Source organism: Pelodiscus sinensis, chromosome 2 (genome assembly GCF_052426305.1).
Source record: "Pelodiscus sinensis isolate ZL-2025 chromosome 2, ASM5242630v1, whole genome shotgun sequence".
NCBI classification, from domain to species: Eukaryota; Metazoa; Chordata; order Testudines; family Trionychidae; genus Pelodiscus; species Pelodiscus sinensis.
The window spans coordinates 139820338-139843992 of record NC_143053.1 but is presented as its reverse complement, the minus strand read 5'-3'; the positions used below and the strand labels follow the sequence as shown (position 1 = coordinate 139843992).

At 44.3% G+C, this 23655-nt stretch overlaps 1 protein-coding gene across 3 annotated transcripts in view; it reads left to right on the top strand.

Annotated features, from left to right (window-relative positions):
- MTRR (5-methyltetrahydrofolate-homocysteine methyltransferase reductase) overlaps positions 1-17829 on the top strand; it is a 77608-nt gene extending 59779 nt beyond the window's left edge. For all 3 annotated transcript variants that reach the window (XM_075921494.2, XM_075921492.2, XM_075921495.2), the window contains 4 exons: positions 1133-1251; positions 9382-9474; positions 9564-9746; positions 17053-17829. In XM_075921494.2, coding sequence (XP_075777609.2) covers positions 1133-1251; positions 9382-9474; positions 9564-9746; positions 17053-17197 — 540 coding nt within the window. In that variant the 3' untranslated portion in view covers positions 17198-17829. The remainder of the gene's footprint in view (positions 1-1132; positions 1252-9381; positions 9475-9563; positions 9747-17052) is intronic.
- The last annotated feature ends 5826 nt before the right edge of the window (positions 17830-23655 follow it).

Here is a 23655-nt window from a genome sequence, read left to right as displayed (position 1 = left end):
TTGGTCTCTGACCAATTTGATTCTTCACATCAGTGTTAGGGAGCTACGGGCAGTTTGCCTACTGTGTCGGACTTTCCATTCGTGCCTGTCAGGACATGCATGTAAGTGATGACGGACAATATTATGGCGATGTTCTATATCAACAAACAGGGAGTGCACACTCCTCTCCCCAGTGCTGGGAAGCCTCCTGCTCTACAACTTCTGTGTAGAACATTTGATTCTTCTGCAGCTTCTTACCTCTCAGGAGTGCAGAATGACCTGGCGGAAAACCTCAGCAGGTTGTTTTAGGGTCACAAATTGTTTCTTTGCCCAGACATTGTCAACTTAATTTTCCAGTGCTAGGGATTTCTCCAGTTGGAGCTGCTTGCTACAAAACACAACAGGAGATGCCAACAGTTCTGCTCCTTCCAGAACCATAGTCCCTGGTCAACCACAGGCGTCTACTATAAGCCTTCCTGCCTATTCCATTCATTCATTGATTCGTTCACAAACAAGGGGAAGCTCCAGCTACCATCACTGGCGGTAAGAAGGAACTGAGGAGGGTGTGGGTTGGTAGGGCCCTATATTGGGTACCATGCCAGAGCCACTCCAGAGGGTGCCCAGGCTGACCCTATGGCTAGCTTGTAGGGGAAAAATCTGACTACTATGCACATGTGCGTGCATACCCCTGATTAGAATGGACACACCACATCTCAAAGAACAAGTTAGGAAAGTTTAGTAACAGTTTTTTTCTCAGAGTACTACAAATCATAATTCACAAGAACCTCTAAAAATGCCTCTCCTAAATTTGTGATTGTGTCAGTTTTCATTTTCAGAAATCCATGTTTGTGTATCCATTTGCCCATTTTGCACATGTGGATAGACTGCAAATTTTGCATTTGTATTTTCAGGGACCTATTTGAAATTTGTCCTCAAATATTTATATGACTTCAGTAAGCTGAGAAGTTTAGGCAGACTCTACAGTCATTCAAATAGAAGTCATTCATTTGTTCTCTATATGTGTGTATGTGGGTACATATATATAAAAATATGTAGACATGTACAATTTTCAAAACTCCAAAGACCACATGACAGTTTGACTACCTCCAGAATTTCTTCATTTATATTGTAATAATATTTATTTTCATTTTAGGTTTCTATTTTTGCTCGCTCAATCAACACTTTCCACTTACCTTCAGATCCATCTGTCCCTTTTATGATGGTGGGTCCAGGAACAGGAATTTCACCTTTTATTGGTTTCCTACAACATAGGTACGTGCTTCATTATTCATGACAAGCTACCAGTTTGTTATGTTAAGAAAAATGTTTCATAACGTGATCTTGGGTAGATATGTAATGGGTAACTTTCTACAGTTGTTCCTACTTGGATGTATTCTCATGCCACTTATTACAACATCCATTGTTGCAAACCATTTTATTTTAATTTTTATATTATCTAAATTCATAGAACAAATTCTGTTTTCACATAAATGTGCTGGACACAGGAGAAACTGGATGGTTCAAGGAACTGATAAGAGGGAAACAAAATCTTTCCTCTTGGGTCACTAGTAGGAGTCCAGAAGAAGTCAGTATTTATTGCATGTTATTACTACACTGTTGTTTGGCCTAAGAGAAATGAATTAGTAGTCACAGTTCATTTCCTTCATAATTAGAGTCCACATCACAAAACTTACCATGGCAAATAGAACTTCTTGAGAGCCTTGCTGTCAGTCTAGCCAGGCCCTTTCACCTACCTGGTGATTCACTCTCTTTTCTGTAAGGTCTTATGAGAAGCAATCCCATTCCAGGCTCATCTTGTTTTACTGGCACAACAAAACTCTTGCCTTGGTTTAAGTCAGTGGTAAGGAATCTTTTTTGGATCGGGGCTGCAGGCCCATGGAAAAATTAGTTGGAGGCCACACACTGAGGTGGCCCCTGATTGAAGAGAAAGACATTCTCCACATTTCTCTTGCGCACCAGAGCCTGGGGGAAGAGCAAGGGTAGGGGGGATGGCTAGTAGATTTTGTGTGCTCCAGCCCTGTGAGAGAGGATAGCGGGGGGGGGGGGGGGCGTGCAGGGGCACAGGCTATCCCTAAGCTTCAGGGGCTGGATCCAGGCAAATCGGGAGCCGCATTCAACCCCCAGGCCTTAGGTTCACCACTCCTGATTTAAGTAATGATAAGATGAAGCTGCATATTGAATTCGGTGGTCCTAATTCTTACCGTTTAAGAGGACTTATTGTATAGGCAGACAGACACACGTATAAACAAACTCTCTCAAATATATAGTAGAGTATAAAGAATTCTCAACAGTCAACGTATCTATGATTACACAGAGGGGAATGCTGAACAGAGTTTGTTCTTACCTTCAGAAATAGGAGACACAAGAAAATATTTAATGCTACACATTTTTTGGGAGCTCGTTATTTTATATCTGGTTTTCGTACAGTGCCACCAACTTTAAGCTTGGTTATTTTTGGAACAATTTTGTTTCATATGTTGTAAATACAGTAATAAAATAATCTCTAACATGCTTTTGGACAATAGCCAAGCCCTTTGTCTTACACACTGTTGTGGGTTAATTTCCGTTAATTTCTACAGAGTTTCAAATGTGCACAAAGACAATTCTCAAGACAGGTTGTTATAGCAAAGCAGTAGATTTGGAAAGCTTCTCTATGTGTGACAGAAAAGACAAGAGTTTTTGGACTTAAATCTCTGCAAATCCATTTTCCAGCCTGCTTCTGACTTAACGTATGGGTTTAAAGCGTGAAGTCAGTGCTTTTGTTTTTAACTTACACTGTGAGATTTGAAAGAGTAGATGATGTGTCTGTAATAGGGAAAAAACTAGAGAGAGATTTTATGTGAAGCATGAAATTGAATTGCTGCAATGTAAAATGATTTTCTTTGCGTAATAAATTATTAGAAAAATATTAATTGGGACTGGCAGAAACTGCATTTGCTGATGTAGAGGTGTTTAAGAAGATTTGTTGTCTAAGTTTGTTCTCATTATTACTACTAAAGAAAATCATAATATGCACAGTTATGAATATATTTGTTGCTGTGACTAATTTCCTACATATTATAATGATGGTAATAGCCTGTTGTTGTTAAAGGGCTATTTGGGGCAGCCAGACATTTTTAGGTTTAATCAAATTTTTATATAGTTACAAACCAAGACATTTTAGATTTCTAATGTTAGTCCGTAGCCCCAGAGGATATGGGTAGAAACCTTCTGAAATGTTTTGTGAATTTAAAGTGTATTTTAATGTCACAACATTGGTATATTTAACCTAAATATTGAAATAAGTTTGTTTTTTGTTGTTTGAGTCAGAACCAAGGGTCATTTTTTGTAGCTCTTAAAAAAGTCATCTCAATTATCCTTCAGTCCACTCTTGAAGCAGGGAGGAAAAACAAGGAAAACTATTACTTCTTCGAGTGGTCCCTGTGGGTGCTCCACTCATGGTGTTGGGCTCATCCCGGTGCCTCGGATCCGGAGACTTGCATAGCCGTGCTCCGCCAGACCGCACATGTGCGAGCAGCGGCTCATGCCATTCGCGCCTTTGATCTGCTGTGCGCAGTCCAGCCTTCGCTCAGTTCCTTCCAACCGCCCTCGGTCACGGATGGAGCTCCATCTTTCCCTCGGGTTTCTCCTTACCTCAGACCTGTAAATAGTTACTGACAAACCAAGTTTCTCTTATCCTTACCTGTTCTTGTTCTGGTCAACGTTCTTTTAAAAAACACTCCACAAATTTGTTCCTCAACGGGGGGATACACTCTCTGTGAGGAATGCCTGGTTCCCCAGGCTTTAAGAAATGTTCACCCTGCCAGGAGCCCATGCCAGTATCGGATGAGCATGAGGCGTGTATACAGTGCTTGGGAGATATGTGTATATGGTGCTGACACGTAGCACAACGGTGTCAGCATTGCTGTAAGCTGACAGCCAGAGCCCGCATGGATCAGGAGAGGCATTTGAAAATGCTTTCAGTAGATAAAGCTTTTTAGCCTACTGAGCTGTCTACCTCTTCTGGGCACAAGCGCACCATTATGGGCAGCGAGACTTCTGCCTCAAACAAGGCCAAGCCGTCCCCAACCCATTCTCTGCCAGCGGCTCTTGGTGCCAGACGGGGCTTAAAAGATGGCCTGGGTACGTCAGGGATAGCCGGGGCAGAGTCTCGGCGGGCGCCAAATGACAACTAGAAAAAAATGCCACCGGTGGCATCGAGAGTGCAGTCAGCACCGGCACCATTGGGACCGTGGAAACTGACAGCCGCACCGGGGCATCGGCATCGGCACCGGCACCGGCAGCAGGAGCAACTGCGGTGCCTGTGGCACCAGCGCTACTGGCCATGGCAATGTTGAAACCACAGGTTACCTCGCTGACACTGGAGAAAGTGCCCTCAGCACTGCATGCCCTGGCACCGGTGCAGGCTAATCTCACGGTGGCACCAGAGGAAACCCTTACAAATACAAGCTTGTATACAGAACTCAATTCTCCCTCTGCAACTTTCTCTCCAGGGCCACCTCCCTCCTCGCAATTACATGATTTGCATTACAATAGGGCACACAGCCCAGTGTCTCCTGATAGCTACTCCTGCTATAGAGAGCCAAGATACAGAGAAAAGAGGCTGTTTCTCTCACAGTCTCCATCTCCAAGGCACTCACTGCATTAATCGCCTATCTGGCCAAGGCATCATTTCTATACAAGGCATAGTAGCATGTTCTCTTCTCTACGTTCATCGCCAGCACGCTCAGAATGATACTATGGTCATTATCATAGAGGGTACTATGACCCTCCCCATCATGTTCGGACCTCCCAATGCCACAGGAGATGCACATGTTGCTGTTCATCTACTGATTCTCGACACTTACCCCCAGTGCCTCAATGCAATCATTCACCGCCGCCTCCTCTAAAAAGCTCAGCGATTCAGTTGGAGCAGTCGGAGCCCAAAGAGGGTCAATTATCTGATCCAGAGGACCCTCAGCAGGGCACATTACCAGCAGACCGCTCATCATCTTCTCCAGATGAGGCGGTGATTCCAGGTGATGTCTCCCCACGAGACGACCTGAAAGAATTTCAGGATCTTTTCAAACGCGTGGTAGATAGCCAGGAGGTGCAGTTAGCAGATATTCAAATGAAAGAACACTGCCTGTTGAAAAACCTATGCCCACAGCATCAGAATAAAATCGCACTTCCTATTGATAAGGCGATTACGGAGGTTGCAGAGGAAATATGGCAGACTCCAGTGTCCGCTCCCCCAACGAGTAAAAAAGCAGATAAGAAGTATTTTGTCCCTTCCAAGGACTTAGATTTTCACCCGCAGCCTAACTCATTGGTGGTCGATGCAGTACAGCATAGATCAAAAGTACCACAATACAGAAATACCGCTCCAGAAAAAGATAATAAAAAGTTGGATATTTTTGGAAGGAAAGTGTATTCTTCATCCACATTACTACTACGTGTTGCCAACTATTCTGCTCTCCTTTCCAGTCATAACTTTGGATATGTCCACACAGCAAAGTTATTTCGAAATAACAGCCCTTATTTTGAAATAATTTTCCTAGCATCTACACAGCCAGAGGGCTTATTTCGAATGTGGTAAACCTCATTCTACGAGAAATAACGCCAAATTTGAAATAAGTGCTGTGTAGATATTTATTTTGAAATAGGGGGCCTCCAGCCTTCCCAGGTGCCCTGGTGGCCACTCCAGCTTCAACCAAGAACACTCCACTCCCTCCTCTCCTCTCCGGAGCCCTTAAAGGGGTAGACTCTGGCCACAGTGCCAGCTCCAAGCCTGCCAGCCCAGAGCCAGCAGTCACTGCCTCTGACCCAGTGGCCCCAAAACATGAGCCAGCAAGCCACTGGCAGCCAGCCCTCCACCGCTCCCCAGGAACAGTCTACCAGCTCCAAGGAGCCTGCCAGGGCCTAGAAAAGGTGGGAGCCTTCCTGGTCCAGGGCAGAGATCATGGACCTTATTCAGGTTTGGAGGGGATGCCCCCAACGTCCATGATCTCCACACTAGATGGAGGTACACGGCCGTCTATGGCAGGAGAGCTGCCAGCCTGGCCACCAAAGGCCACTTGGGAACCCAGAAGCAGGTTTGCATGACAATCAAGTTGGTCCAGCGAGACCCCCAACCCTGAGCTTCCCTTCCCCCTTCTTCCCCCTTCCAGCTCCCTCCTTCCAGGTTTCCCCCTCTCCCTCCCACCCTCTCTTCTCCCCTCTCCTGCCTCCTTTCCCCAGTCTCACCAGAGTTTCATTCCCTCCCCCCCAGTTTTGTTAAATAAACAGAGTTTATATTTTTGAAAATAAGTGTATTTTATTTGAGATCAGGAAGGGGGGTTAGGGAGGGGTAAGTGGAAGGATGTGAGGGAGGAATGAGGCACAAGCCCCCAGTGGGGAAGACCAGGGAGGCTCTTAGTGCTCCTCAGGGTGGAAGCTCTCCCGCAGGACCTCCTGGATACTGACAGCCCCCCAATGGACCTCTCAGATGGCAGCCTGCAGAAAGTGCAGCCAGGCTCACAGCAACGCGTCCAAGAGAAGCACAGAGAGCCCAGGGGCACCTTTGGCTCCATGTTGCAGAGTTCTGTGATATCCCGAGTGAGGGCAACCAGAGCACACAGAGACAAAATGAACATAAGAACGGCCATACTGGGTCAGACCAAAGGTCCATCTAGCCCAGTATCCTGTCTGCCAACAGTGGCCAGCCCCAGGTGCCCCAGAGAGGGTGGACCGAAGACAATGATCAAGCGATTTGTCTCCTGCCATCCCTCTCCAGCCTCTGACAAACAGAGACCAAGGACACCATTTTATCCCCTGGCTAATAGCCTTTTATGGACCTAACCTCCATGAAATTATCTTGCTTCTCTTTAAACTCTATTATCGTCCTAGCCTTCACAGCCTCCTCTGGCAAGGAGTCCACGGGTTGACTACACGCTGTGAAGAACTTTCTTTTATTAGTTTTAAACTTGCTACCCATTAATTTCATTTGGTGTCCTCTAGTTCTTCTATTTAGTGAACTAATAAATAACTTTTCTTTATCTGCTCTCTCCACACCACTCATGACTTTATATACCTCTATCATATCCCCCCTCGGTCTCCTCTTTTCTAAACTGAAAAGTCCCAGTCTCTTTAACCTCTCCTCATATGGGACCCATTCCAAACCGCTAATCATTTTAGTTGCCCTTTTCTGAACCTTTTCCAAGGCCAAAATATCTTTTTTGAGGTGAGGAGACCACATCTGTACACAGTATTCAACATCACATGAAAGTCGGTTTTTTCCTTGTTTTCGCACCCCATGATAAGATGGTTCCTGAAGGGGCTTATGAATCTTAACCCACCACAAAAGCCTCCACCACCTTCGTGGGATCTCAATTTGGTGCTAGATACGTTGACATGCCCTCCATTTGAACTGCTGGCTACAACTTCTTTGCACCTGCTTACCATTAAATCTCTCTTTTTACTAGCTTTGACTTTGGCACACAGAGTGAGCGAGCTAGCAGCCCTTGTGTCATCACCGCCTTATACCATATTTACAAAAGATTCGGTCACGTTAAGGTCTCACCCAGCGTTCCTTCCTAAAGTATGCTCGGACTTTCACATTAATGAGCCCATTGTGCTTTCCTGCTTCTGCCCCAAACCGCATACCTCATCACATGAGGCACCTCTATGGACCCTGGATGTACACAGAACACTATATATACAGTGTTCTATATGGACAGAACGCAGAATTTCCGCAGAACAGACCATCTTATTGTTTCATTGGCAGCCCGTTCCAAGGGGCAACCACTGTCCTCGAAATGCATTGCGAATGTAATAGTTACCTGCATTACCACATGCTATTCTATACGTAATAAACCACTCTTAGTACACCCAAAAGCCCATTCCACAAGAGCAGTGGCCACATCTATAGCTTTTTAAAGCAACATGGTCCTCCAGTGAAATTTTCATGAGACATTATGCAATACTGCATCACTGAGCTTCAGACTCCTCGGTGGCAACAGCAGTACTTCCCCCTGATAATAAACTGTAATTCCAAACCGCGTTTCTCGCTTCGGTACTGCTCCGAAGTCACCATGAGTGGAGCACCCACAGGGACCACTCGAAGAAGAAGAATTTACTCACTTTTGTGCAGTAACGATTGTTCTTCGAGTTGTGTCCCTGTGGGTGCTCCATGACCCGCCCTCCTCCCCACTTTGGAATTGACGTGTATCGTTTCAGAGACTCGGGCGGCCGGAGGAACTGAGCGGGGGCTGGAACATGCGCAGCAGATCAAAGGCGTGAATTGCGCGAGCTGCTGCTTGTACATGCGTGGTCCGGTGGAGCACAGCTATGCAAGTCTCCAAATCCGCAGCGTTGGGATGAGCCTAACACCACGAGTGGAACACCCACAGGGACACATCTTGAAGAACAATAGTTACTGCATTGTTCCAATCCAGTCAAGGTGTAAAAGTTAACGAGATGTAACAGTTAACTTGAACTAAGGACTTAATTCGAGTTAACATTTGACTGCCGCGTGTAGCTGCGGGCAGTTAGTTCAGACTAAGGGGATTTAAAAATGGCGCTGGGATGGGAAGATGCAAATCTTTAAATCCCGGGCTTCATTTGCAACTTCGAATGCCTACATTAGCCTCCCTATTTCGAACTAGGGGGCTAGTGTAGACATACATTAAGTGCTTCTTCCTATCCATTCTACATTAGGTGTATGAGCTTGCCATGTGCACTGGTGCTGAAAGTTTTTCCCTCAGCAGTATCCATAGGGGAGTGGCTACAGCACTGCTGAAACACAGCAGTTCTGATGCACTATGGTGCAGAGTAAGGGGCACAGACCCTCCCTCCTTCCTCCCCTCCCCCCACGCCGTTTGTGAGAGCTTAATTCAGGGAAAGGAGCAAAATGATTATTTTCCCCCATATAAGTATGCAGGTTTCCTGGCAGAAAACTAGTTCACATCTCTTGTTCCATGGCAAATTTATCTTAAAATTTTTGTTGGAAATTGGCAGCAATGGCAAACCCTTATATATATAAAAAGACATTTTTCTTCACTCAGCATACAGTCAGCCTATGGAACTCCTTGCCAGAGGATGCGGTGAAGTCTAGAAGTTTAACAAGGTTCAAAAAAGAGCTAGATAGATTCATGGAGGTTAGATCCATCAGTGGCCAACCTGCTAAAAATATATTGGTGGGGAGGGAGGGAGGAATGTGTGTAGTCTATAGCATTAACCTATAAGCTTTTGCTTATTGGTTAATCAATTGCACTATTACATATCTTGGGATTGGTCCTGCTTTGGGCGGGGGGCTGGACTTGATGGCCTTCTGAGGTCTCTTCCAACTCTATGGTTCTATGATTCTGTGATACCTAGTTAACACATTATGTATTTGTGTCTTTTTTTCCCTTTTGCATTTAGACAGAAACTCCAAGAAGAGCATATGGACTGGAAGTTTGGAGAGACATGGCTGTTTTTTGGTTGCCGACATAAGGACAGAGACTACTTATTCCGGCAGGTTATGTAAATAGTATTGGAGCTCGGTTTCACCTTGTATTTTGTCTTAGGATACTGATCTCTTAATGTTTTGCGTTGCCTTTTAGAGATGAGCTCAGAAGTTTTGTTGAAAATGGCACATTAACTCATCTTAAGGTGTGTTTCTCAAGAGACCCTCCAGCTGCAGCAGACAAAACCCCAACTAAATATGTGCAAGACAACATTCGACTTTGTGCTAAAGAGGTTGCCAGAGTCCTTCTCAGAGAGAGAGGTTGTTTCTATGTATGTGGGTGAGTAGACTGGAGTTTGAATGCCTAACAGAGTGAGCATTTAATAGAAGTTGTTGAAGACATTTGAAAGACTTGCAACATCTTCAAGTAAATGACTGGCATTTTCAGTACAATAGAATCTCAGAGTTACAAACACCTCAGTAATGGAAGTTGTTCACTGAAAAAACATTGAAAAAACTCTGAAAAAACATTATGATTGTTCTTTCAATTGAACATTTACTTAATACAGCTTTGAAACTTTACTAAGAAGAAGAAAAATGCTGCTTTCCCTTATTGGGAGTAGTTTACAGTACTGTGCTGTTGTAGCTCTTTTTTTTCCGGGGGGGAGGGGGAAGAAGGGAGGCGGGCTTTGTCTCTACAGCTGTCTGATTCATAGAATACTAGGACTGGAAGGGATCTCGAGAGGTCATCGAGTCCAGTCCCCTGCCCTCATAGCAGAACCTAATACTGTCTAGACCATCCCTGATAGACGTTTATTTAACCTACTCTTAAATATCTCCAGAGATGGAGGTTCCACAACCTCCCTAGGCAATTTCTTCCAGTGTTTAACAACCCTGACAGGTAGGAACTTTTTCCTAATATCCAACCTAAACCTCCCATGCTGCAGTTTAAGCCCATTGCTGCTGCTTCTATCCTCAGAGGCCAAGATGAACACGTTTTCTCCCTCCTCCTTATGACACCCTTTTAGATACCTGAAAACCTCTATCATGTTATGCACCCACCTTATAGTAGTCCCATGTCTAAGTTGTATTTGCCTAGTTTATTGATAAGAATATCATGAGAGACCATATCAAATTGAAGTCTAGGTATACTACGTTCACCGCTTCTCCCTTATCCCAAGACTCGTTATCCTATCCAAGAAAGGTATCGGATTGGTTTAACATGATTCGTTCTTTACAGATCCATGCTGGCTGTTCCCTAGCACCTTATTATCTGCCAAGTGTTTGCAGATGATTTCCTTAAGTATTTGCTCCATTATCTTTCCTGGCACAGAAGTTAAACTGAATAGTCTATAGTTTCCTGGGTTTTTTTTATTTCCCTTTTTATAAATGGACACTATATTCCCCCTTTTCCAATCTTCTGGAATCTCTCCTGTCTTCCATGATTTTCTAAAGATGATAGCTAAAGGCTCAGATACCTCCTCGCTCAGCTCCTTGAGTATTCTAGGATGCATTTCATCAGGCCCTGGTGACTTGCAGACATCTAACTTTTCTAAGTAATTTTTAAATTGTTTTTTTTTTTATTCTATCTTCTAAACCTACTCCCTTCCCACTAGCATTCACTATGTTAGGCATTCCTTCATCAGACTTCTCGGTGAAGACCGAAACAAAGAAATCATTAAGCATCTCTGCCATTTCCAAGTTTCCTGTTACTGTTTCTCCCTCCTCACTGAGCAATGGGCCTACCCTGTCCTTGGTCTTCCTCTTGCTTCTAATATATTTATAGAAAGTCTTCTTGTTTCTCTTTATGCCTGTAGCTAGTTTGAGCTCGTTTCGTGACTTTGCCTTTCTAATCTTACCCCTGCATTCCTGTATTGTTTGCCTATATTCATCCTTTGTAATTTGTCCTAGTTTCCATTTTTTTATATGACGCCTTTTTTATTTTTAGATATGCAAAATCTCCTGGTTGATCCAAGTTTCTATCTTTCCTACGCAGCAGAATAGCTTGCTTTTGGGTCCTTAATAATGTCCCTTTGAAAAACTGCCAACTGTCCTCAGTCTTGATTCCCATAAGACCTTACTTATAAGCTCTCTGAGCTTTCCAAAATCTGCCTTCCTGAAATCCCTTGTCTCTAATTTGCCATTCTCCCTTTTACCATACCTTAGAATCATGAACTCTTGTGATTTCATGATCACTTTCACCCAAGCTGCCTTCCACTTTCAAATTCTCAACTAGTTCCTCCCTATTTGTTAAAATCAAATCTAGAATAGTTTCCCCCCAGTAGCTTTTTCAACCTTCTGAAATAAAAAGTTGTCAATGCAGTCCAAGAACTTATTGGATAGTCTGTGCCCCGCTATGTTAGTTTCACAATATGTGTCTGGTTAGTTGAAGTCCCCCATCACCACCAAATCCTGAGCTTTGGATTATTGTGTTAGTTGTTTTAAAAAAGCCTCATCCACCTCTTCTGCCTGGGTAGGTGGCCTGTAGTAGACCCCTAGCATGATATCACCCTTGTTTTTCACCCCTTTTAGCGTAACCCAGAAACTCTCAACCCATCAGTCTTTTATGTCCATCTCTTCCACAGTCCAAGTATGTACATTTTTAATATATAAGGCAATACCTCCTCCCTTTTTTCCCCGCCTGTCCTTCCTGAGTAAGCTGTACCCTTCTATACCCATATTCCAATCGTGCATATTACCTCACCAAGTCTCTGTGATGCCAACGATGTCATAGCTGTATTTATTTATTAGCACTTCCAGTTCTTCCTGCTTATTACCCATATTTCTTGCATTTGTATATAGGTATCTAAGGGTATGTCTACACTAGAAAGTTAGTTCGAACTAACGGACGTTAGTTCGAACTAACTTTCCTATGCGCTACACTAGCGCTCCGCTAGTTCGAATTTGAATCGAACTAGCGGAGCGCTTAGTTCGAACTAGGTAAACCTCATTTTACGAGGACTAACGCCTAGTTCGAACTAGCTAGTTCGAACTAAGGGCTGTGTAGCCCTTTAGTTCGAACTAGTGGGAGGCTAGCCCTCCCCAGGTTTCCCTGGTGGCCACTCTGGCCAACACCAGGGAAACTCTATGCCCCCCTCCCGGCCCCGGACCCCTTAAAGGGGCACGGGCTGGCTACGGTGCCCGTGCCAGGTGCAAGCCTGCCAGCACCCAGCTAGCAGACCCTGCACCTGGCACGGCACAGAGCCACCCACCCGATGCCCCCCAGCCCACCCCCTCTTGCCGGGACCAGGCTGGCGGCTCCCGGGAGCTTGCCCTGGACCGCAAGAGGCGGGCACCTTCCTGGGCTAGTGCGGACATCGTGGACCTCGTCCACGATCTCCGCACTAGGCACAGGAAAGTGGCCGTCTAGGGCAGGAGAGCTGCCAGCCTGGCCACCCAGGACCAGGTGTGCATGAAAATCAAGGGGGTCCACTGAGACCCCCGACACTGAGCCCTGAGCTTACAATGGCCGTCCTGGGTCAGACCAAAGGTCCATCTAGCCCAGTAGCCTGTCTGCCAACAGCGGCCAACCCTAGGGACCCTGGAGGGGATGGACCGAAGACAATGACCAAGCCATTTGTCTCGTGCCATCCCTCTCCAGCCTTCCACAAACTTTGGGCAGGGACACCACTCCTACCCTCTGGCTAATAGGACTCCATGGACCCAACCTCCATCACTTTATCTCACTTCTCTTTAAACTCTGTTCTAGTTGTAGCCTTCACAGCCTCCTGCAGCAAGGAGTTCCACAGGTTAACTATTTGCTTTGTCAACAACAACAACTTTCTCTTACTAGTTTGAAGCCTGCTACCCATTCCTTTCCTTTGGTGTCCTCTAGTCCTTCTTTATGGGAACTCAGGAAGAACTTTTCTGAATGCACCCTCTCCACCCAACCCCTGCTTTTAGAGACCTCTATCCTGTCCCCCCTCCGTCTCCTCTTTTCTAAGCTGAACAGTCCCAGTCTCTGTAGCCTCTCTTCATCTGGGACCTGTGCCAAACCCCTGATCATGTTAGTTGCCCTCCCCTCTCCCAGCCTTTCTCTTCCCCTCTCCCACCTCCTTTTCCCAGTCTCCCCCAGTTTTTTTCAATAAAGACAGAGTCAATGTTGGAAGAAACGTTATCTTTATTTTGTACATCAATAAGAAGGGGGGCTAGGGAAGGGCAAGTGGAAGGAGGTGAGGGAGGAATGGGGTACGAGCCCCCGATGGGGAGGACTGGGCTGGCTCTGCGGGCTTCTGGGGGTGGAAGCTCTCCTGCAGCCCCCCAATTACTCCCTCTCCCCAGATGGCAGCCTGCGGCAAGTGCAGCCGGGCTGATGGCCGAGTGGTGTGATGTGCCCAGTGTGGGCACTCAGGGCACTCCAAGCCAGAACTTCTTTGCAAGCGGGGCACCCCTGAGAACTGTCTGTCCGGGGTGGGGGTCGGGACCCTTTAAGCGCAGCCCTCGGCTAGCCTGAGACAGTATCTCCATGCTCTATGTCCTCCTTTTATGCCCTGCCGGCACTGCTTCCGGCCATCATTAAGCCCTGTTCAGAGTCCACTCAATGTGGACTTACTAGTTCGAACTAGCAAAACGCTAGTTCGAACTAGTTTTTAGTTCTAGATGCATTAGTTCGAACTAGCTTAGTTCGAATTAACTAATTCGAACTAAGTTAGTTCGAACTAGCGCTGTAGTGTAGACGTACCCTAAGATACTTATTTGATCTTCCCTCCCAGTTCTGCCTTGTCCCTCCTTTCTCGCTGTTATTATAGCCCACATTCCCTCCCATCTCCAACCCATCTCCCAGGTCTCCATGTTCTTCACTTACCCATGGTCTTTGGTCACCTGTCCCCGTCAAACCTAGTTTAAAGCCCTCCTCACTAGGTTTGCCAGTCTGTATCCAAATACGGTCTTCCCCTTCCTCGAAAGGGGAACACCTTCCTGGAATATCATCCCGTGGTTGAGGAAGCCAAAGCCCTCCTGATGACACTATCTTCGCAGGCAGGCATTTACCTCCAGGATGCACCTGTCTCTGCCTGGGCCCCAACCTTTGACAGGAAGGATTAAAGAGAATACCTCCTGCGCTCCAAACTCCTTCATCCGTACTCCCAGAACCTTGTAGTCACTCTTGATCCACTCAGTGTCACACCTCGCAGTATCATTGGATCCACATGGATGAGTAGCATGGGGTAGTAGTCAGAGGGCTGGATAATCCTCGACAATGACTCCATAACATCTCGGATATGGGCTCCCAGCAGGCAGCATACCTCCCGAGATGACATGTCAGGGCAACAGATGGATGCCTCCACCCCCCTCAGAAGAATCTCCGACCACCACTACCCTATGTTTCCTCCTCACAGTGGTGACAGCAGACCTCCCAGCCTTGGGGGTACGAGGCTTCTTCTCCTCTGTTGTAGGGGATGATTTCTTATCTCCTGTATCAAGAAGAGCATGATGGTTTCCTAGTACCACGGTGGGAGAGTTCGGAGCTGGGTGAAGCACTGCCTGCTGCCAGAAGTAACCAGCTGCCAGTGCCACCGTGAGCCATCTCCTCCTCCACCAGTAATGTGTCCGCAATCCTGTGTTCTGGGACAGCTACCTCAGCTGTCTCCACATGACCACTGTTCAGGAATTGCTTGTGGATTTGGATGCTCCTTAACCTAGCCACCTCCTCCTGTAGCTCTTCCACTTTCTGCCTGAGAGATTGCACCAGCAGGCACCTTTCACAGTGGATGGTCCCCCCAGCCTGGATATCAGCAAGTGGTAATTGCAAGCCACAGTACCTGCAAAACCACACTAGGATGTGGGTAGAGGCATCCATGCACAGGTGGTCTGTCTGGCTACAGGTGCAGGTGGAGGACACAGAAGCAGTGCTGGCACAAGTGTTGCGGGTCTTCCTGATCATCGTAGGCCTCCCTCTATCAAACTCCCTCTTAAACTCCCCTGTCTGCAGCCCCCTAGTCGCTCTGCCTCTGGCTTTTAAAGCCTGCTCACCTAGGTGAGGCCTACCCCCTTGTGAGTCACACAGAGGAAGGCTGATCAAAGTCAATCAAGGGAACAAAGGTCAGGCACTCAGTCCCGACAGCCACAGCAACTGAAACTGAAGTCACCTGAAATCAGAATCAAAATTCAAACAGTCGAGCAAACTCTCTCATACCAAAAGCTAGTACTCTCACACTCACCTGGTAGCCTGTTGAGCGGCGGGCTCTCTTAAACTCCCTGTCTGCAGCCCCCTGTCTGCTTCACTTCCCCTGGAATTGTATACTTCCAGTTCCAAGGGAGATATGTAGTTGACTGGTCAGCTAGTAATGTGGAGGTTCTATTGTACTAAAATATTCCTATTTTCTGTGTAAACTTTATGATATAATGTTTGTCTTTTACCTCCACAGCTTAATCTTTTTTTTTTATTATAGCCAGGCAGTCCACTACAGGCAGTCCCCGGGTTACGTACAAGATAGGGACTGTAGGTTTGTTCTTAAGTTGAATCTGTATGTAAGTCGGAACTGGTGTCCAGATTCAGCCGCTGCTGAAACTGACCAGCGGCTGACTACAGGAAGCCCGAGGCAGAGTTGCTCTGCCCCGGGCTTCCTGGAATCAGCCGCTGATCAATTTCAACAGGCTGAATCTGGACACCAGTTCCGACTTACATACAGATTCAACTTAAGAACCCCAGGCGTCCCCAAGTCAGCTGCTGCTGAAACTGATCAGCGGCTGATTCCAGGAAGCCCGGGGCAGAGCAACTCTGCCTCGGGCTTCCTGTAGTCAGCGCTGGTCAGTTTCAGCAGCGGCTGACTTGGGGACACCTGGGGCTCCGCGGCTTTGCTCCATGTCTCCCTGGTCTGCTGGAGACAAGCAGACCAGGGAGAGGGGGAGCAAAGCTGCGGAGCATGCGGGCAGCGGGACACCCCAGATGCGCCCCGGCTGCCGGCGTCCTCCGAGGCTTTGCTCCCCGTCTCCCTGGTCTGCTGGAGGCAGCAGACCAGGGAGATGGGGAGCAAAGACAGCTGCGGCGCATCTGGGCTGTCCCGCTGCCCGCGTGCTCCGGGGCGAGAAAAACCCCATTCGTAACTGCGGATCCAATGTAAGTCGGATCCGCGTAACTCGGGGACTGCCTGTACTCTATCGATTGTTTTCACTATGTAATGTTTCAGAAATGTTTCCTGTTCATGTAGTATTATTCAGTTAAAGTAGGATAGGCTACAAGCAAATGGTGCAGGATTTTTAGGAGCATCTCAAGTTGTAATGCATCCCTGATTGTTTACAGTTAATTGAACATGTGGTGCTAGGCTTCTACTAAAAATAATGGTGAGCAGTATTAGGGCTTTAATTCTTTGTGTCTCTGAGCAACTAGAACACAGCATAACCATGATAAAGTCTAAATCCATCTAGCAGGAAGCAATTATTTTCTTCCAGTTTAAATGTGGATCTGAGTTTCTGTTCCACATACCTTTGAATGTATTGAAAGTTTTCTACCATAGCTGTTTGAGAGGTATTACTATTAAGACTACTCCCAAGTACATGAGCAATGAATATCTGGGGTGAAAGCCAATATAAATTCTGTACATCTTCATTTTAGAAATTCTTGTTTGTTTCCAAAAATATCCTGTATCTGAGGCTGCTGGTGGAAGGAGAAATCTGCTACTAAGTGCTATTTTTTCTGTCTTTTCCAGAGATGCAAAACACATGGCTAAAAATGTGAATGATACTTTAGTGGACATTTTAAGCACTGATGCTGGAGTTGACAAATTGGAAGCAATGAAAATCCTTGCTACATTACGACAAGAAAAACGCTATCTACAGGATATCTGGGCCTAAATCTCTGGCCTTTGTGCCTTTGCAAAACAACAACTGTTAGCCATTTTTCACCTAATATACTGTATGAGGGCTCTGCTTAATCTTTGGATTACTGTCACTTCAATTTAAGTAAATTTGCTCATAAAAGCAGCCAATTGCTCGTTTAAAAATACCATTCTCCAATCATTTAATCCTAGATAATTCCTACTGATCTTTTGAATAACATTTAAAGCCTTTACAATACCACCACAAACAAAAAATGGAATCTCTGAGTCATCACTTTGTAGCAGTATTACCAAGGAGATTCTCACAGAACTCTAGTCCTCCACTTTAATACTTTTATCCTTGAAAATAACATTTACCTGCATTTGTGCAGTATACAGTATTACAGGTATTATCATATACACATGGGGTACAGGCAGTCCCCGACTGGGGGGGACGGACTCCCCCAGCACAGCAGGGAGACAGGAGCGAAGCCGCAGAGGCGGGGGACCCCACCGCCTGTGCGGCTTTGCTCGGGTCTCCCTGCTGTGCTGGAGGGGGACTCCCCCAGCACAGCAGGGAGACAGGAGCAAAGCCGCAGAGGCGCGGGACCCCGCCGCCTCTGCGGCTTTGCTCTGGGTGTCCCTGGTCTGCTGGGGGGGGGGGGCGCAGCTAGTGCGCCCCCCCTCCCCCCAGCAGACCAGGCTTTTGTTGTGGACAAAACAGTACAACTAAGTAAGTAACATTATATATACTGTATGCTTTGTATACAGGCAGTCCCCGGGTTACGTACAAGATAGGGACTGTAGGTTTGTTCTTAAGTTGAATTTGTATGTAAGTCGGAACTGGAGTCCAGATTCAGCCGCTGCTGAAACTGACCAGTGGCTGACTACAGGAAGCTGGAGGCAGAGTTGCTCTGCCCTGGGCTTCCTGGAATCAGCCGCTGATCAGTTTCAACAGTGGCTGAATTTGGACGCCTGGGACAGAGCAGCTGGGATGCTGCCGGGTTGGTCCTGGGGGGACCTACCTGGCAGCGCCCCAGCTGTTCTGTCCCAGGCTCCAGATTCAGCCGCTGTTGAAACTGATCAGTGGCTGATTCCAGGAAGCTGGGGGCAGAGCAACTCTGCCTTGGGCTTCCTGTAGTCAGCCCCTGGTCAGTTTCAGCAGCAGCGGCTGAATCTGGAGCCAGTTCTGAGTTACGTACAAATTCAACTTAAGAACAAACCTATAGTCCCTATCTTGTACGTAACCCGGGGACTGCCTGTATACAAAGCATACAGTATATATAATGTTACTTACTTAGTTGTACTGTTTTTCACATGTACATCTTACTGCCAAGTTTTAGTTGAACATATCACGTGAAAGTATTTTCAGGAAATTTTTCTTCATTACATTTTAACATATGGTACAAGTTGCAAATAGGAATAAATATTTAAAATATTGTCAAGAAATTCTGGGCACAATATCTCTCCCACTCCATAAGCTTTCCTATGAATATTAATATTTGAATGATCAAATGAGTGACTAACAACATTTTGTGGATACTTATGTACAATTCGCTGACATTGAGTAGCTTTTCCTAGCTAACTCATGCAACGCATCTTTGATCCATGCCTTTAAACTGCTGGTTTATTTCTAGGTCTATCCAGAACTAATCTGTCATTTGTCCTAAATGTTGTTGGCCATAATTATTAGAGGCTTAGATAGGAATGCCAAACTACTTTTTTTTTTAAATGAAAACACTTAATTTGAAGCTAATTATATAGCCTTAAACCTTTTATTTCCTTATGCTAATATCTGGATCACTACCAAAATAATCGTTTTCAAAATCAGGTAAAAAATCCATCCTCTGCCTACCAGGACTGCTCAGAGGACAAAAGCTCTTTTCTTCTTCACTTTGTCTTTGCTGTTACTTTCTTTAAATCACCACTCCCTTTGCTCCTTCTCCTCTTAATTCATGACTACTAAGTCCTCATTTCTTTTGGTTTCTTCCTATCTTCCTCCCCAAACTTAAACCCTTAGAAGAAGAGACAAAGTGGAAGAAATATTTCTCAGTTGTGTCATGCTCAGGTTTTCTTGTTTGGGAAAATTCCATTTTTATTTTGTCTTACACATCAGGCAGCATTTCATAGTCTGATTCTTGTTTTATAATGTTGGTCATTGTGGTATTTCAGCTCAGTATGGGTGGGGAATATGGTAATAAGAATATAATCCCATTGTTTTTAAAAGAACTTGAAATTAACTCTTAATAAGAATTAAATTGTATTAAGGCTTTGACATATTTGTAAAGTAGCAATTATTTAAAAGATCGATAGAAAACTTCAACTAAAATTTCACATACCAATTCCTATAGAAAAAAGAATTATAGTACTCCAAAGAGGACATGATGGAGATAGTTTAGTAGTTTTTTTATGTGTATGTAATGAAAAGTATTCATACAATGTAATTCGGGATTCAGCATGTAAAGTGAAGAGCACACACACAAGTAAACTAAAGAGCCCTATAAATTATTGTTGTTATATGGGACCCACTAGTGTATCATGTATATCAGATGTACTCATCTTTATTTACCCAAGACAAAAAGGTTTTAGCATTATCATAATCAAAAAAGATGTTTTGCTAATTGTCTTTTATCAACTAGTTTGGTTAGAAACATCACTGAGTCATGTGATTCTTGCTCATGTGTCCAAGGTTAAACTGATCACCAGATATGGGTATGCAGTGTTTTTGTAGTCATGCTGGTCCCAAGATATTAGAAAGACAAGGTGGTGATAAGATCTTTTATTGGACCAATTTCTGTTGATGAGAGAGAGAAACATTCAAGCTCTGAAGGAGAGTTCTGTGTTGCTCAAAAGCGTCTCTCTCCCCACTCCCCCGTGGAAGTTGGGCCAATAACAGATATTTCCACACCCACCATTTCTCGCAACATTTGGGCTCAGGAAAGGATTTTTCTTCATGTCAGATTGGCTGAGACCTTGTGGGGAGGGGGAGGTTTACCTTCTTCTGCAACATCAAGTTGGGTTAATTGGTTGGGATCATCTGGGCCTGCCTCATACAGCCGTTTCCTGCCATTGCAGGGGCCTCAGGCATTCATAGCACCTCCATACTTGCTGTTTCTTAGCCGTGCATAAAAGCAGTTTATTCTTCACACCCTATAGGATAATTGGCCTGATTTGGACTTTATAACAATGAGTTTGAGTCACTAAAAGTCATTTGATAAGATTATAAAGTAAGTTTCTTTTTTTTGTAATCGCCATCTCATAGCGATAAAAGCATGTTTTCTCAGAAAATGAAATCACAAAGTTTGCAGCCAGAGTTTAAATGTCCTTTGTCCTTTCAATGATTTTTCACAAATAGGGCTGATAAGAACACTTTGGAGGTAACAGTTTTGTGACAGGATGGACTGGGTCCTTACTGGAGCGGGGTTCAGTTTCACTTGTGCCTAGTTATTGGTTTAGGCTCGGATTGGAGGATGCATGAGGGCAAGAGGAGAATTAAAGGCTGAAGTAGATGCTATGGCTTAGTGATGGCAGTGGACCTGCCATCAATTACTATCTTGCTTTAAAAGTCAATAATTAAGTACTTAATTCCCACAAGGACATTCTTAATTTCTGGTTCAGATTTAGTCCAAAGTACTTATAAACATAGTCCTACAATTCAGTTTCTGTCTTTTTCTATTTGTAAAACAGGAGTTTCAGCAAAAATCCTACATTTAGCAACAATTTCATAATAAGATATATGCAACTGCCGGTGAATTCTTCACTGAATAAGAGTTTTTCCCATTACATGGTGGTCACTGTGCCCAACTTCCCCAGAATTAAGAAGTCATCTATCTGGAATTGTAAGATTGAATGGAAGTATGATATGTATTGCGGACTGGAAAGACCAGTAGGAATTTCTCTGTCTTGTCTCTTCTTTATCTATGGAAAAGGCTGGATACTAAGGCTGTGCCGTTTGCCCTGACATAACTGGATTAACCATCCAATCAGGTCGTCTTCTTCACAGTTTGGTTAAGGAAGATGCAACAATAGACGGTTGTTATCATGCAGTATCTGAATATGTATGTCTAGTGAAATCTGCAAGGAATGTGTTGTTTGTGTATAAATCTCCAGATTATGAGTAGCTCTGGTTGTGTTTATCCTGACTAGAACCCTGGAACATTAAGTCTGGTGCGCAAAGAAGCATTCCTACAGACTTAAAGGTTCCAAGATTTATAGAATGGTGAAGTCAAAAATTGAGTGGAGCCCTCAGAATAAAAGTTTTCCCTTTACCAAACTATATCCACTCCATTTCTCTGAAACAGGCAAATACTGGTTTCCTAATGGGATATTTGTTGCCAGCATCCAACAATCATATTTGTATGCCCCATTCTAAAGATTGGGCATCACACAAGCAGGGTAAATAGCTATCTGACACTACAGCAGATTTGCTAAACATTTTCTTGTGTTTGTTTCACATTCTCTTTTGAAGTAAGGAATGTTTAGCATTAGAGCCTTGACATCTTCCTTGAATCTCCAAAAATTTATATTGAGAAAAATAATACTGTTTTTTGTGTTTGCTCCTCCAAAATAATTTCAGGAGATGAATCTTTTAGTGTTGCCAAGTAGTTTCCTCAGAGAGCAGGTGAGGAGTAATGGAGTGCAACCGTAAAAACATCAATCAGCAAAGTAAATGTAAATAATAATCACCAAGAGAACCTTTTCCCAGTCACAGAAAGAATCCTCTCAGTCAGCCACCCTCTAAAGCAAAAGACAGAGCAAATAGAGGAGCCTGGCATTATGTCCTGAAGGACAATAAACTCAGGTATTGTAGGATCAAAGGAAGAAGTGAATTTAAGAGTCTGCATTCACATTCTCTGCTGCCTTTTTTTTCTATCTTCTAATCTGAATGATTTACCATAGTGGAAGGAGATATCCAGGAAAGAGGAGAGAATTTATTGTTGATTGATTTTTTTTTTAAATTCTGAGCCCTAAAACTGAAATAGTCACATAATAATGGCATTGTTCTGGGACCTGTTATGTCTTAATATTATAAGAACTCACTCAAACACTTCAAATTCTCCTGAAGAAATTTGGTCCTTGTGGCCTGCAATTTCGTAGGGCATCTCATGCAACAAGCCCCACACACATATGCCTAAATCCACCACTGCTTTTGCAAACATGAAGGCTCAAATGACATGAGATTGATGAATAATTAGTAAGTCAGGTTATCCAGAGAAAAGAGTTTTGTGTGGGAGGGAGGTAAATGCTCCATATTATTATAATTATTATTTTTTTAAATCCTAAGGTTCAAATAAGCTATTATGTTACTGTTTTGGGAGCTGCGTGCTCATGTTTCTTTGGTTACTTTGCTTCTTAAATAAACTGTCAGCTTTTTGTGAGCCCTGGAGAGAAATTGTGATTCAAAGTAAACCCACCAAAAGTATTAATCTAGCTTTTGATATTTGTGTTGGTTAACCTGTGCTGGGAATTTTAACAGAACAAAAATCTAATGCCTCAGTAACTGAATATTATAACCATAATTAATTGGATGCCTATTAACTCTGAGAAAAGGTTTTGGTTTCTAGTAGGAATTTAACAGTCTTAATGTCTTATACTCTAAACTACAATCTTCTTATAAGGCTGTATTTATAAATAATGCCTCATATACAAGACTACAGTACTTTTCCCCCTACCGTATCTAACTGTACTACAAATACCTTCACTATAATACCATCTCTTTATATCAGTCTCCCATGGAGTGTGTTCTAAGGAGCGTTTAGCATATGCTGTTCAATTGTTTTACTATCCCATATTATTTATAATAGAGATCCAAGAAAACATTTTGTCCTAAATAAATTCATGAAGGATAGGTCCCTCAATGGCTGTTAGCCAGGATAGGCAGCAGTGGTGTCACTAGCCTTTGTTTGCCAGAAGCTGGAAATAAGTAATAGGAAATGGATCACTTGAAGATTACTTCTTCTATTCATTCCCTCAGGGGCACCTGGCATTTGCCCTGTCAGAAAACAGAACACTGGTCTAGATGGACCTTCGAGCTGAGCCAGTATGGCCATTCTTATGTCCCTTTGTTCATTTATAAAACAAAGCATGTAGCAGTCTCACAGTATTTTAAGTCCAGAATGCCCTATATTTGCCTCAGGTTACTCCTTTGTCATTTGTTATGGGATTCTGTTAAAATTAAAAACTCGGTGGAGCTTTTCATGTATTTTACTCCAGAGGTTATTGTTATTGTATTCCTTAATTGGTACTTTTTCACAGCATCACATTCTGTTATCCTGGTAAAGTCATTAATAGCTTGAGTCAAGGACACCTTGTAGTTCCTTGCTTTGCTTCCCCTGCAAAGGATGAAAAAGTAAAATTAAGCAGGTTTACACTTCAGTTTCAGTGCTGGGCCCCCACAGTAAAGGTGAGAGAGCAAAGTCAAGCTGCCGTCAAAGACTCCTTTCAGCCTTCATGCTCACCAAAATGACAATAATTTTGTTCCCGATACAAGAACCC